The 12656-nt window shown below is 42.0% G+C and overlaps 1 protein-coding gene across 1 annotated transcript in view; it reads left to right on the top strand.

Moving 5' to 3' along the window:
- prkx (protein kinase X-linked) overlaps positions 1–11632 on the top strand; it is a 37111-nt gene extending 25479 nt beyond the window's left edge. The window contains exons 5-8 of the mRNA XM_076723728.1: positions 3012–3107; positions 5661–5718; positions 9409–9486; positions 9789–11632. Of these exons, the coding sequence (XP_076579843.1) occupies positions 3012–3107; positions 5661–5718; positions 9409–9486; positions 9789–9914 (358 nt within the window). The 3' untranslated portion in view covers positions 9915–11632. The remainder of the gene's footprint in view (positions 1–3011; positions 3108–5660; positions 5719–9408; positions 9487–9788) is intronic.
- Positions 11633–12656: the final 1024 nt, after the last annotated feature.

Below are 12656 nucleotides of genomic sequence, written 5' to 3'. Positions count from 1 at the left end.
TTTGTCTTTGCCTACCAGCCACATCCAGCGTTTGTGCACAACCCACCGTGTGGTGTTCTTTTGTTTGTTATCTCCACTCGTTGTGAGTGCCTTTTGTGTTTGTTTTTGCTAACCAACTCCAGTTCTAAGCCAGTGCCTTGGCAAAGGATACTGACATGAGAATTAACCTAATGCACATGTGTTTGATGGTGGGAGGAACAGGGGCACCCAGAGAAAACACACAAACATAGGGAGAACGTGCAAACTCCAAAGAGAAAGGCCCTGCCCCACCCAGAACCTTTCATAAGATGGTGTGAACCACTGAGCCACCATGAGCCCCAACTTAACATCTTATCATTCTATGTGTGGACCCTTAAGTCAAGTACAGTGGAGGCATCCTCAAAAGGCTTAGTCATTCACAGGCAAGGATGGGGCGAGGTTCACCACGGTGAACACATGATCGTATAAAGGATATTAGTACATGAGCTCAGGAACACTTTGTAAAACCTTCATGAAATATCCATTTGAATTAATATTCATTGTCCGTTGCACTTGTGTGAAAGAACATCTCAATCAGAATAAAAACTGAGGTTACTGATCATTGCTTTTTTGCACAAATGAAATCCAACTGAAAATGAACTGCAGTTCATCCCACTTTATCTAACATGCTTTACTTTCCCTAAAGAAAACAGTTGCAACAGATCTTGCATTGGGACAGATTTGCCCAGTTTGCAGAAAAAGTGTTAATTAGAGTAATTAGGCAAAGCCACTATTAATTATTCGTCCAGCGATATCATTTCAAAGTCAGCCAAACCTGTCCGTCTCTTGGTAATCAAGCAAGAGGGTTTAGAATGCACAAATTAACTTTGAGACAAAAATCACTTGAATTTAGCTTAGAAAAAGAAAAAGAAGAACAACAGAACAGAAACAGTACACTGAGAGTAAGTGAAAATGAATGAAAGATATAGATAACCAGGACACCGACCATTTATTACTGCAACTCCTAACAAAGACTAACTCAACAAGGACAAAATAAATACTCACTAAACATACACTGATGAGACTATGAACAAATAAATGAAGATGTTGGCAGGAAAGTGTGACTTACATTTGGTTGTGAAAGCCAGTTCTAAGCATAAATTCACCCAGTTCGCAGAGAGGAAGGTACTGCTTGCGTGACCCTGATTTCAGTGGCTGAGTTGGCTCAGAGGCAGGGAAACAGACGCTGTTGCTGCTGCAGGCATGTGAGGTGAAGATTCAGAGCAGGGACAGGGCGCCGTACCAGTCAAAAGAATCAGCTGTGCATGTTCCATGACTGCCTGTTTTACAGAAAGTGCAGAAGGAGACTGAGAAAGTCAGTTTGTCCCCCGGGGGGAGGTGGGCTCCAGAGCCGACCTCCTAGGTGCTCATGCTGAGCTGATGCTCATTTTTCAATGTATATATTTTTACAGTTTTTAACGTTGATTATGAAAGTGATAGCAGTATTATAATTGCATTTTACAAGCATCCATGCTCCTTTGAAACAAGTTTCTTTGTTTAGAGCAGAGGAGAAAGTTCATCAAAGGGAAGAGTCCCAGAGTTGGCTGTGAGGTTGTGTGTTTCAGACACACATTTAGCATTTCACTTCCATTTTTGGTTCTGTTCCAGCAGCGATGTCGGATTATTTTTTCCTTTTAACTCCATTTTGAGAAATCCTCCATTGCTCTGTGTGAGAAATTCCATGCAGGTTCGAAACAAAGTCTTGCTTGTTAGGTGCCAGTCACGGCAGGGGTCCAATTGTCCTGCTGTCAGGGAGTCATGTGTAACTTCAAACAGGGCCACTAACTGTCAGTTGCTAATCAGTCCTGTCTTCTGTCTTCTCCAGTACAGCTTTGATCTTTGGTCCCAGCAGTTCTGCAGTGGCAACAAGGCACTCCTTCACAAATTCTCCCTGTGAATGAAGTTTCAGCTTCTTAGCTATTCACTCACTCACCACAAAACTTGCCCTCATAACATTGCCTCTGTCGCGATGTGGTCTTGTGAAAGCGGCTTGTTGGGTGCATAAACTCCGCCGAAGAGTGTTAACTTTATCCAAGCACATCTGTCCTTGCAGCTCATCCAGTTCAGCATGTTTCAAGCTGTAACGACAGTCAAGATTGGCCTTTTTCAGACAGAGGCATCACGCCACCAATGCTACAAACACATCAACAGATGCAGGACGCAAGTTTGCTGAAGACTCCATGGCCGTGCTTGAACCTGAATGACCTCTGAACCTTGAACCTTGAATAGCCTCCGTCAGACCCAAAATCCATTGGTATTCATTATCAGTGAATCAATGGGCAGGGGTCATCCAGTCACTTTACTAGAATTACTAATAATGCCTACTTTTAAAACACCAATTTATGTCAGAAAATGGTCATATCATGTCAGCCTCCTTCCATTTTGCCACAGTGACCCAGATTTTCCACCTAACGGCACCAGTTTTGAGAAAGAAAAACAAAAAACAGTGGAGTCTGTGGTGCTCCCAGGCGCCTCCATCCCACAGTCTCCTGACTCTGGAGCTTTTCACCGGGAATGCAAGTGGCATGTGACAAACTGGTGTGATTATGCGCCTGTCTGCTCCGTATGTAATGCATTTCGAGGCTGGTCCCATTATATAATTTGTGGGTAATGACTGGTCCAGGCCGAAGCGGAGGGAAGAGCAGCAGAGCTGGGAAAGCGCTCAGTGGAGTGTAGCAGCAGAAGGCCTGTGGGTGGTAGAAATACTAACACACACACACACACAGAATCATCAAAATAGCTTTGAACAATGGCTGCTCTGTCTCCAACAGAAAGTTGTCATACCTCCCCCCACTCTTAATAATGACCTCTCCACATGTTCGCTCACCATTTTGTTCAGACTCCAGGTGAATGTGTGGAAGCTCTTACCTACTTTACCCATTCCTTGCATCATGCTGTTTTTTGAAGAGCACAAATTGAGTCTGCTCACTGTGACAGTGTTTGCGCAGCTTCAGAGAAGCAAAGCCACAGATGACATTTATTTGTCTCCGCAGGTACCCACCGTTCTTTGATGACAATCCATTTGGGATCTATCAGAAGATCCTGGCTGGAAAACTGGAATTCCCACGCCATCTGGATTTCTATGTCAAGTAAGCTCCCGACGCCAGGCCAGGGTCAAGTTACACCAAGAATCTGTGTGTGCGTTTTAGTCATACATGAATACCTAATGTGTTTTGCGTGTACTAACGCTGTCACAAAAAGTCTCACATAATCGTCCAGATTACTTTAAACACAATAGCCTAAGACATCCCATCTCCCCACAGTCTTTCTATTTTCCAGTGTGGCACCAAACAACCCCAATTAAAAAAAAAAAAAAATATATATATATATATATATATATATATATATATATATATATATATTCTTTTTATCCTGTTTTCAATTGAGTATATGTCAAAAAGGATCACCAAATTATCACATTCTGTTTTATGTGTGTTTTACTAAGCATCCCTGCTATTTAACGATTGTTTAAGCTTAAAACAGTGGATGGGGGTCTCTTAAGTGCTGCATCGTCCCTTTAACAGCGGGACAATGAGGTCCCTGGAGTTAAAGAGGGACTTCATGTTGACCTGCAGCCACTAATGACACACCCAGCTGATTTGGACTGGTTCAAATCAACTGCTCACACTGCCCATTAGACCAGCTGGAGGGCGCAGGAATGTGCAAGATTACAGGCTCAGCGCACTCCGGGTGTATGTATGTGAGTGTGTACGCGCTCACTCAATCAGTCCTGACACAGTGGCCCCAGAGAGGCCAGACACACACTGCTTCCCCTGATAATTCAGCGAACCCACAGCTTCCCACTGTTAAGCCATCTATCTTGCGGCTAGCAGACAGAAGGATTTTTAATATTTTCACCATTTGTATCACTCTTACACAGTTCCACGTCACACACTCCCATCCATCAAGAAGTGAAAGGCCGTACAGAGTACTGCAGGCAGACTGCTCCATCTCCAGCAGCAGCAGCAGCTGCTGCTGAGCATAGGCGATCAGACAGACTGAAGAGCTGTCCCAGGGTGACCCCAGCAGTAAAAGTCTTGTCAGCCATTAGTCAAGAAATTAGTTGGTAGTTAAGGACTTGTTATGGACATGTTGACACTGTGTTGACCTGACCTCACGCCCCTCTGCACCACCTCCATGTATTCCTCAGCTGTGTGTACGGAGTGGGACTCTTGCGTGGAATTCCTGAGACGTGTTTTGGCTTCCCAGGGGACTAGAAGAATGTGTTAGAGGGACTTTAATGGGTAACATTAACCCTGCCCTCCACACGCACTGTCACAGTGCTCTCGAGCAAGACATCAAACCCTGAACTGTTGCAGTGGAGCCACCATAGGGCCAGCAGTTGTAATATGCACAACAGAGGGAAGCTTAAGCACTTGTATAATAAAGAGCTTTTTTACTCTTTCATGAATAATACAATAACTCCTCAAGTCTATGGAGTATAACTGTTAAAAGGGAAAATGTTAGTCGTTTTTCATCTACATCGAAGGATAATCAGGCCATAATTAGATGCATTAATTGATAGTTGCCGTCCACTTTTGGGACAGTGGAATGAGCTGGGAACACAGCGTTCGGCAATTTAGCGTTTTTTTAAAGATGCTATGTTGCTATGATTCACACATCCAGCAGAGACAGAGCAGCATAATCGTTCCATTAGAGTCTAACATACTCGATCCCCAGTTTTCCTTCCACAGCGTCAATTCCCAAAAGTCGTGGCTTGTCGCTCTGACACACTGCGAACTGTTTCAGTAGCCCTACCAGCTAGCATTAAGTGTGAGTGCAGCACCAAACAGCAGACAGACAAAGAGCCTAAAACACTTTTTAGAGCTGTGTGAGTCACTGATAATTATCTTTAATTAATGTTATTAATAATAAGAATAGTGATTAGTGTAGCTTTAAGGGGAAAACCTAACTGGTAAAGGGAAAAGCAAACATCTGTCGGAGAAACAAACCACAAAATATTGGGTTGCCTTTTTTCTTTGTCGGTTGGCTGGTTTGTTTGTTTTTATCCATATCCTCTCTCCCTTCTTGTTTTGTCGCCATCATTTCCGCATGAATTCCCCTTCACGAAATCCATGAAAAGGCATAAATACAAATATTTTCCCCCGGAGCTGATTAAAATATTTCTCTGTGACATATCACTCCAAAGGCCTGTCTTTAAGCATAGGAGGGATTTAGTTAAAAACAGAGAAATAGCTGACTTATCAACACCCAGCCACTGTATTTATGAGCCTGCCGGCAGCTCTTTGGATGTGAGATACGGCACCTTCATCAAAAGCTCTCTGTTTGTCAGCAGCTATCACATTTCATCAGAAAGCCTACACTCTGCCATTTTAAGAACCCTGTGAATCATCCTCATCCCTCTCTCATGGATGTCTACATCACGTGTTTATAGTCTCAGGAAGGTCCTGTCTGCAGAAAATGTGCTACATTCTTCAATTAAAAGATTGTCAAAAGGACACAACTCACTTCGCCAGCCTTCGTCACCTTTTACAGCTGTCAGGCCACCTTAGGTGAGGATGCATTTATCATTTTGACAGAGCTGGGGAGGACCTTCTTGCAGTTCTTCTACGTGAGAAACACTTTTCAGAGACACACTGCACAGCTTCGGATTCACTGACTTCACTTCTTTCCCCCCCCAGAGACCTCATCAAGAAGTTTCTGGTCATTGACCGAGCCAGGCGGCTAGGCAACATGAAGGTGAGTCTGTTAGACTTCCCGTCTCCCTGAACCACAAGGCAGCTCACCATATTTCATACCTTCAGTAGGTGCTTTGACGTCAGCAAGCTGAGGAGCAGAAAAGGCCCACAGTGTGACTGAAGCTCCACATGGTTCCAATTAGTCATAAGTGAAGAGAATTCACAGAAGGCTTGTTTGGGTTTTTCACCTCCAGCAGGATGGATGCCTGTCTTATAGTTACTTCTATTTGTAATGTCTGACTTGTAGTCTAAATATTGTTAGTCCCTAATGGAAGCAATACACTTGGTCCTCCCAGCAGCACAAAGTTCGGGAAGTGTTTTCATGACTCCATTATTGAGTCAAAACAAGTTCAAGCATTCGAGAATACATTTGCAGAACCGTTTTTTCAGCACAATATCTTGAACTTTTGGCCTCAGAAGACTCAGAATGTGTCTGACTGCTAACCTGTCCGGCTAGACTAAATATTAGAAACACCTATCAGTATAACACAAGGCAATTAAAGACTTCTGCATTAGTTTTAGCGAGGTGGAGCTAATAAAAAGCACTCCAGCAAAGAGCTTTCCTACTCAATCATGAGACCAAAGTTGCAGATCTAGACCACACGAGAGGACAACTTTGAGCAAACCCCTTACGCAAATAGAAAGCAGACCTTTGACATGTCGTTGAAATCTCTGGAAAAAAGCTACCAAGTGGACTTTAGATGCTCTGTGCAAGCAAGTACCTTTTTCAGGCCTGAGCAGTGCTGCATCCAGCCCCCTGTTGATGCAGCCTGCTTATTGCTGTGAGTGCATGGTCATAACCGAATGCGATCCGGGTGAATATATCAACATTTTAAAAGGAAAAGGAAACCTGAAGTTACTAGGAAGGCCTAAACCTAGAGCATGCTATATAGTTAGCTTTATTTTAAACAGGATTGCACAAGAATTTAAGTACCTTGGTCTCTGCAAGGGAGCATTAAAAGCTCAGAACAGAGAATCAAATAACCAACTGAACAGTAATTTCTGCCTTTAGCAACGTGACCCCATGCTGACCCTTCCCATTGGAGCTCCAACTGCTGCTTCATGTGCAATGACTGTCTTTCAGCAGTGACAAGCTGCTCGTCTGGAATGAGTGCATCCCTCATATAGAAGTGTCCCCTGATTATGACAGGGGGATTAAAAGAGCTCATAAACCTTCCAAATAACTATACTATAGAACCTAAAGGAAGAAGAAGGTCTCAAATGTGGAAGAAAAGCATTTCGAGTGATTTCACTGTGCGCAGCCTCGGGAGTTGAGAGGTTTTTTTAGTGGTCTCTTGGAGGAATTACAGCTTGGAAAACAGTGTGTTCGTTTAGCATTTTGTTGAGAGCCTGCCCCTTCATCACTCATCAATGGGGGCTGTGTAGATTTCCATTCAAACTGGAGGACTGGAGCATTTCAATTAACATTAGTGAAAGGAGCGGGAGACTGAGAGCTGCTCTCAATAAAACAAATACTTCTCTAAGCCCAGTGATTAACTCCACATAATCCCAGACAAGATGATATTGATTTGTGGCTGCCAATATTCCAGTCACAGCGCTCATTAAGGCTGAGGCTGTCTGTCCTGATGTACAGAGGCTGCAATGTGCCACTATGATAATGGTTTACATTGTCACTGTTTAATTAAAATCCACTAAGAAATATAAAAAATATAAAAGGTTCTTCCAAATGTCTTAAATTGAACAGCATTTAAATGATGCATTCATAGCCTGAAAGTGAAAAAATATGCAGTTGATTCATAATTGAATATATACTGCATGTACATACATTGAAATTAACATTTCAGTTTCACTACACAAGTCAGTTTCATTCAATTTAGTTCTTAAAGATTCAGTTTTACCCAAACAAATAAATAAAATAAATTGCTTTAGAGAATTTTTATTCTGGAAAATTTTATAATTATAAAATTGTGGCAAGAAAAATGAAACTACTTAGTTAATAGTTAAAATCGACCCCCCTTTTTTTTGCCAATTTTGTCTGGATGGGGTCACATGATTAATAGATTTTCTCGAGCAGGTGCCATGTAACTAAACTTTGACCTACATGTTTAAAACAAAAGACATAATTTACAATGCTGTCAATAAATGCAATGCATTAGACTAAAGTTTATAGCCATGCTAGCATCTAGCTGTGACTGCTGCTTAGGCATGACAGAGCCACGAGCTAAATGCTAACACCAACATACACATTGTCATAATGACAGTGCTGACATACTGATATTAAGGGGGTGTAATATTTATGTTTATTGTTTGAGTTTAAGTAGTACTAAATGCTAAGTACAGCTAAGGCTGATGGAAATGTGTAGTTTGCAGTACTGGACTACTGAAAGTGTGATCAGGATTCATCCCCTGGGGACCATAAGGATGAACATTTCATTGCAGCGTATCCAATAGTTGTCCAGTTTCAGTCAGATCAAAGAGACGCACCGAGCAACAACATTGGCATCCCTGGAGCCACGCTGCTAGCACAGCTAATAAAAACACAGTTGATCTCATAGGGATACTGCCATTACCAGATGCTTCCACTGAGTTCAACATGCCCACTTTAATTCTCAGTTTGAGCCCATACCGGGCAGAAAGTGGCAGGCCTCCCTAATTTATCTGCTCCTGCTGTTTGTATTGCCAAGACATCAGCCTGATATCGACACACAGCTGGCTAGCTATAGCTGCAGGAACAGACTGAACAAAGTCTGCACACTGCTCGCTCCACTTCCATCGCTTCACCCCTCATAACCATGAGATAATATCTCATTGACACGCACAAGCTGGGAGCTCAGATCAGTCAAAATGAAATCAAATTAAAATTAAATGTAACCCGCCGAGCAGCAGCAGGAGCTCTGATTGGCCAGCTGTTATGTATTAGTGGGAGCTGAGTGTTGGGCCTGGCCTATCAGAGCTCCTGCTGCTCCTCGGTGGGTTGGACTTAATTTTGTTTTTAGGTGGTCTATTTTCAAATTCAGCCATCATTTTATCTTTTAAAGACTAGAAAACGAAAAAGTTTTGATTTGGAAATTTGAATGTTTTTTTTTTTTATTTGATTGTATTGATGCATCATTTAAATGTGATTTCATTAATACTATAATACTATAATAGCTAGTAAAAGTGTATAGATGATCTGTTTATTAATTAGGATTTAAAACTCTCAAGGTCTCATTGTTCGGGCACTCTCGAGACTCCATACAGACAGACGTTTTTTTGCTTTTTTTCTGTTTTGTTGTTTTTACTTTCTACTGAAGGAGACCGGCAGTAAACCACAGAAGGAAAGAGATGAATATCACGTACGCTTAGACTTTGTTATTCCCAGATTTCTTCAAACAGGAGATGACATTCAGATGACATTTGCCACTTCTTTTTCATGTCTAAAAATGCCCAGATGTTGCTTGTTGTTATGGTGGGAAGAGTGTTGAATGCAACCATCCTGGGATATGATTAGTGTCCACAGAAAGGCAGATACAGTCTGACATACCCATTAAAACACCATCAGAATTCATCTTTATAGGTGCAGCATTTAATTTAATATTCCCTCTATCAATGGGAGAGATCGCTGCCACCCTGCAGAAGTCAAGCTACATGTCAGGAATCAAAATAAAAGCATCACTACTGTATGCAGAGGATGTCTGTGCTCACTTATCCGTGTTTTTCAGTGTTTATATAGCCATGTTTTGTGTTTCAGAACGGCGCAGATGATGTGAAGAAGCATCGGTGGTTCAAGACAGTTGACTGGGAGGCAGTTCCTCTGAGGAAAATGAAGGTTAGAGGGGTTTTCAGAAGTGTTTATTTCAGTCTCTCTGTTTCACTTCGACTGCAAACCAAGTTATTATTCAGTGGTTTTTGGTTTCTGTGTAACACTCATCACTTCAATTTTCCTGTCTTACCTTCCTGTTAATGGCTTTAATACATGGTAAGCTAATGCTAATTTAGTCTATTCTCCAATAGTCATTGTTCTTAGCATTATATGTGTCTGACTAGAGTATTAGCTTCATCATTTAGCGTTAGCTTTATAGTTTCATCCCTGCACTTGAGCTTACACAGACTGTTTCATTGTCTCCGCAGCCCCCCATAGTTCCGAAAGTTTCCCATGAGGGTGACACCTCTAACTTCGATGTTTACCCGGAGGACGACTGGAAGAAAGACCCTCCTGTGCCTCAGAAGGACTTAGAGATCTTCAAGAACTTCTGACCGCTCAGCCTGGTTTATTTATTGATGGAATATCTTGAGAATTGACACGACATATTGTAAAGTTACCTTTACAAGTACAATCATGGAGAAAATCCTTATTTATCAAAGCGGGGGAGGGGGGGGGTTGCCACATTTTATCTGTAATAATGCCGTCCCCAAAGACAAACTCCAAATGATTGATACTGTGACATGTATCATACCACAGAGATGATTTGCTTTTTATATTTTTATTTATCTGACTTAAGTCAAAAACCTTTGCTGTTTCGATTTTTTATCACAGTTTTTTCTCTGAGCCTGCTCATATGCAAAAAAAAAAAAGAAAATCTGGTTCCTTTGAAACCAAAAGACTGTTACTTTCTAGGTTATAACCAGGTCTTTTTTTATTACTACCATGTTTAATTTTTTATCTCTTTTTAAAAATGTCCATGCAGTCATATTTAATGTGACTTCAGACTGGTGCTGTAACTGTCAGCTGGCCAGTAGTCATTAATGTGCGATTTTAGACTCCTTCTACTGTATGTAGTCATGAATCAGCCACTTAATTTGAAAAATCTTGACCAGTAGCACTTGTTAAAAGGTGCCTTACCTCACAGTTTGACGGGCATGACGTAATTACATAAAGTTCGCTTGAACTAGTGCTTTTCTCAGCCATCAGCGCTCCATGCAGGACTAATAGAAGCCGAATCATGGGACGCTCTGTACGTGTTAGGTGCTGGGGTAGAGGACAGGCTGCTAAATGTGCTGCCATGTCTCCTCCTGTAAAGTTTTCTTCCCCCGATTTCCTGTTGCAGCTCAACAACAGACTTTTCCACAACACTTTTCGCCCACTCGTCGTCATCGTCATCATTGTCACTGTTGGTGAAAGGTGCTGGGACAGTATAGGTCTTTTAAATAAATCTTAATGTCTGCTGCCATTCAAATCCAAGCCACGATGTGATTTTTATAAAAGGATCTCGTCGGCATTCAGACCAAAAACAGCACTGTGTCAAAAAAAAAAGGGCACCAATGACACCAGGTCTCCTCTAGCTGCACAGCACCAGCGGTGTCCACACGTGGGTGCGCTAAGGCTGTGTGATCACCCGTGTTTTGGCAGCTCTCAGAGCTCGATACACACTTCCATGCATTAAATGGAAGAGAACGCTTTGTGGTCATGGTTCCACATGTAAAGTAGGAGCCATTATGCGGCCTGTGTAGACGGGGTGGTAGACAAGAGAGAGGTTTGAGTAATAAATCCATGGGCTTGAAAGGAAAACTGGGGTTTATTACAATATTGGTCGCCCACAAATTGTTTTGCAGGGCTCCCACGTGCATTGTTCAAGTGTGGCGTTTGTTTTGATTGATACTGAAACTTCAAAATGAGCGTGAGGGAGATGATCTCACGTTGCAAATGAGCCCCTGGTATGTACATCCTGCAGGTAATTGATTCCTCGCCGGACAACCCTGCGTTCTTTTCGCAGGAGCCCTCTGCGTCACGACCGCCGCTTCGCCATCACATCGGAATGAATGAGGAAGCTGCCTTTTTTTTTTTCTTTTGTCATGCAGTGCTAATGTTGATCTGAACAAAGCCCAGGTTTTATTTTCAGTGGACTGTTTTAGGACTGAATAACAGGACTGAATGCTGTTCCGATACACGGCTGGCAAACACTCGCTCACATCAGTGCGTCTGTGACCTTTGTGTGTTGTTGCTTGACTGTACAGGAGTAAACACTTGAAACACTAAAGTGATTTTTTTTGGTGTGTTTTTCTCTGAACGACCGAGAATGTTTGCCGGACCAAATATTTAGCAGGCGCCTGCCATCCTTCACCACTCCAAGCGTTTTCCTCATTCGCACATTTTCACCTGTCTGCTGTCGCACTTTGCTTTCACATCACAACTGTTCCAGAGCACCTATACATACGAAAGGAGTGAATCCCTCTGAATAGAGCCTGGTCGATGTTTGACATGTTGACTGGAATTCTTCTTTTAACGCAGAAACACATGACATATGCACAAATTTAACAGTAAACTTGCAATTAAATTAATATCAAGAACTTGATTCAGCTGAACTATAGATATCCTTTCTATTTCACACATTCTTGCAAACCTGGCCCCTATATTACCCACAATGCACCTTGAGATATTTGATTGTGTTATGCTAGTAGCAGCTCATGTAGCCTGGAACATCTAGCCTCAAGCAAGGATGGGGAGTGGGCTGCAGGAAGCTGATAGCTCACTCTAATTTCACACCCACACATTTTTTAAAAATATTTTTATCTTCATTTCTTATTTCTTCATTACAGAAATATTAAATAAATAACCAATAATGTCAACCTAGCTGTTACATCAACACGCTCTGGACCATTCGGCCCCATATTGCTGATGCAACATCAGTGAGACAAACTTATAGTAAGTTCATTTCAAAGGTGTTGATCATATCAAAAAGACATCAGCATGTACAGCAGCTCTGTCGCTCCTGTTTTTGATATTGTTTTTGCCTCACAATATTTATTTTTCAAACCTTTTTCTAGAGGAACCTGGGCTCTCAGTATGGTGCTCATCCATGCAGAGCGGTTTTTATACAATGTTGTCTTTAACCTGCAGCCCTGGCCCTTTTTGCATCACCCAGTGATGTGCTTTAGCTTTCTCAACCTTTGCCTTTAAAATGTTTGCTTTATATGCATAGCTGTCTACCCAGTACATAACAATGCCTTTTAATATATAGTAACTCCCTTTACATCTTGAATTATGGAACTTCAAACGAT

Source organism: Chaetodon auriga, chromosome 23 (assembly GCF_051107435.1).
Source record: "Chaetodon auriga isolate fChaAug3 chromosome 23, fChaAug3.hap1, whole genome shotgun sequence".
Lineage (NCBI taxonomy): Eukaryota > Metazoa > Chordata > Actinopteri > Chaetodontiformes > Chaetodontidae > Chaetodon > Chaetodon auriga.
The sequence above is the reverse complement of the archived record's forward strand: the minus strand, read 5'-3'. Positions and strand labels throughout refer to the sequence as shown.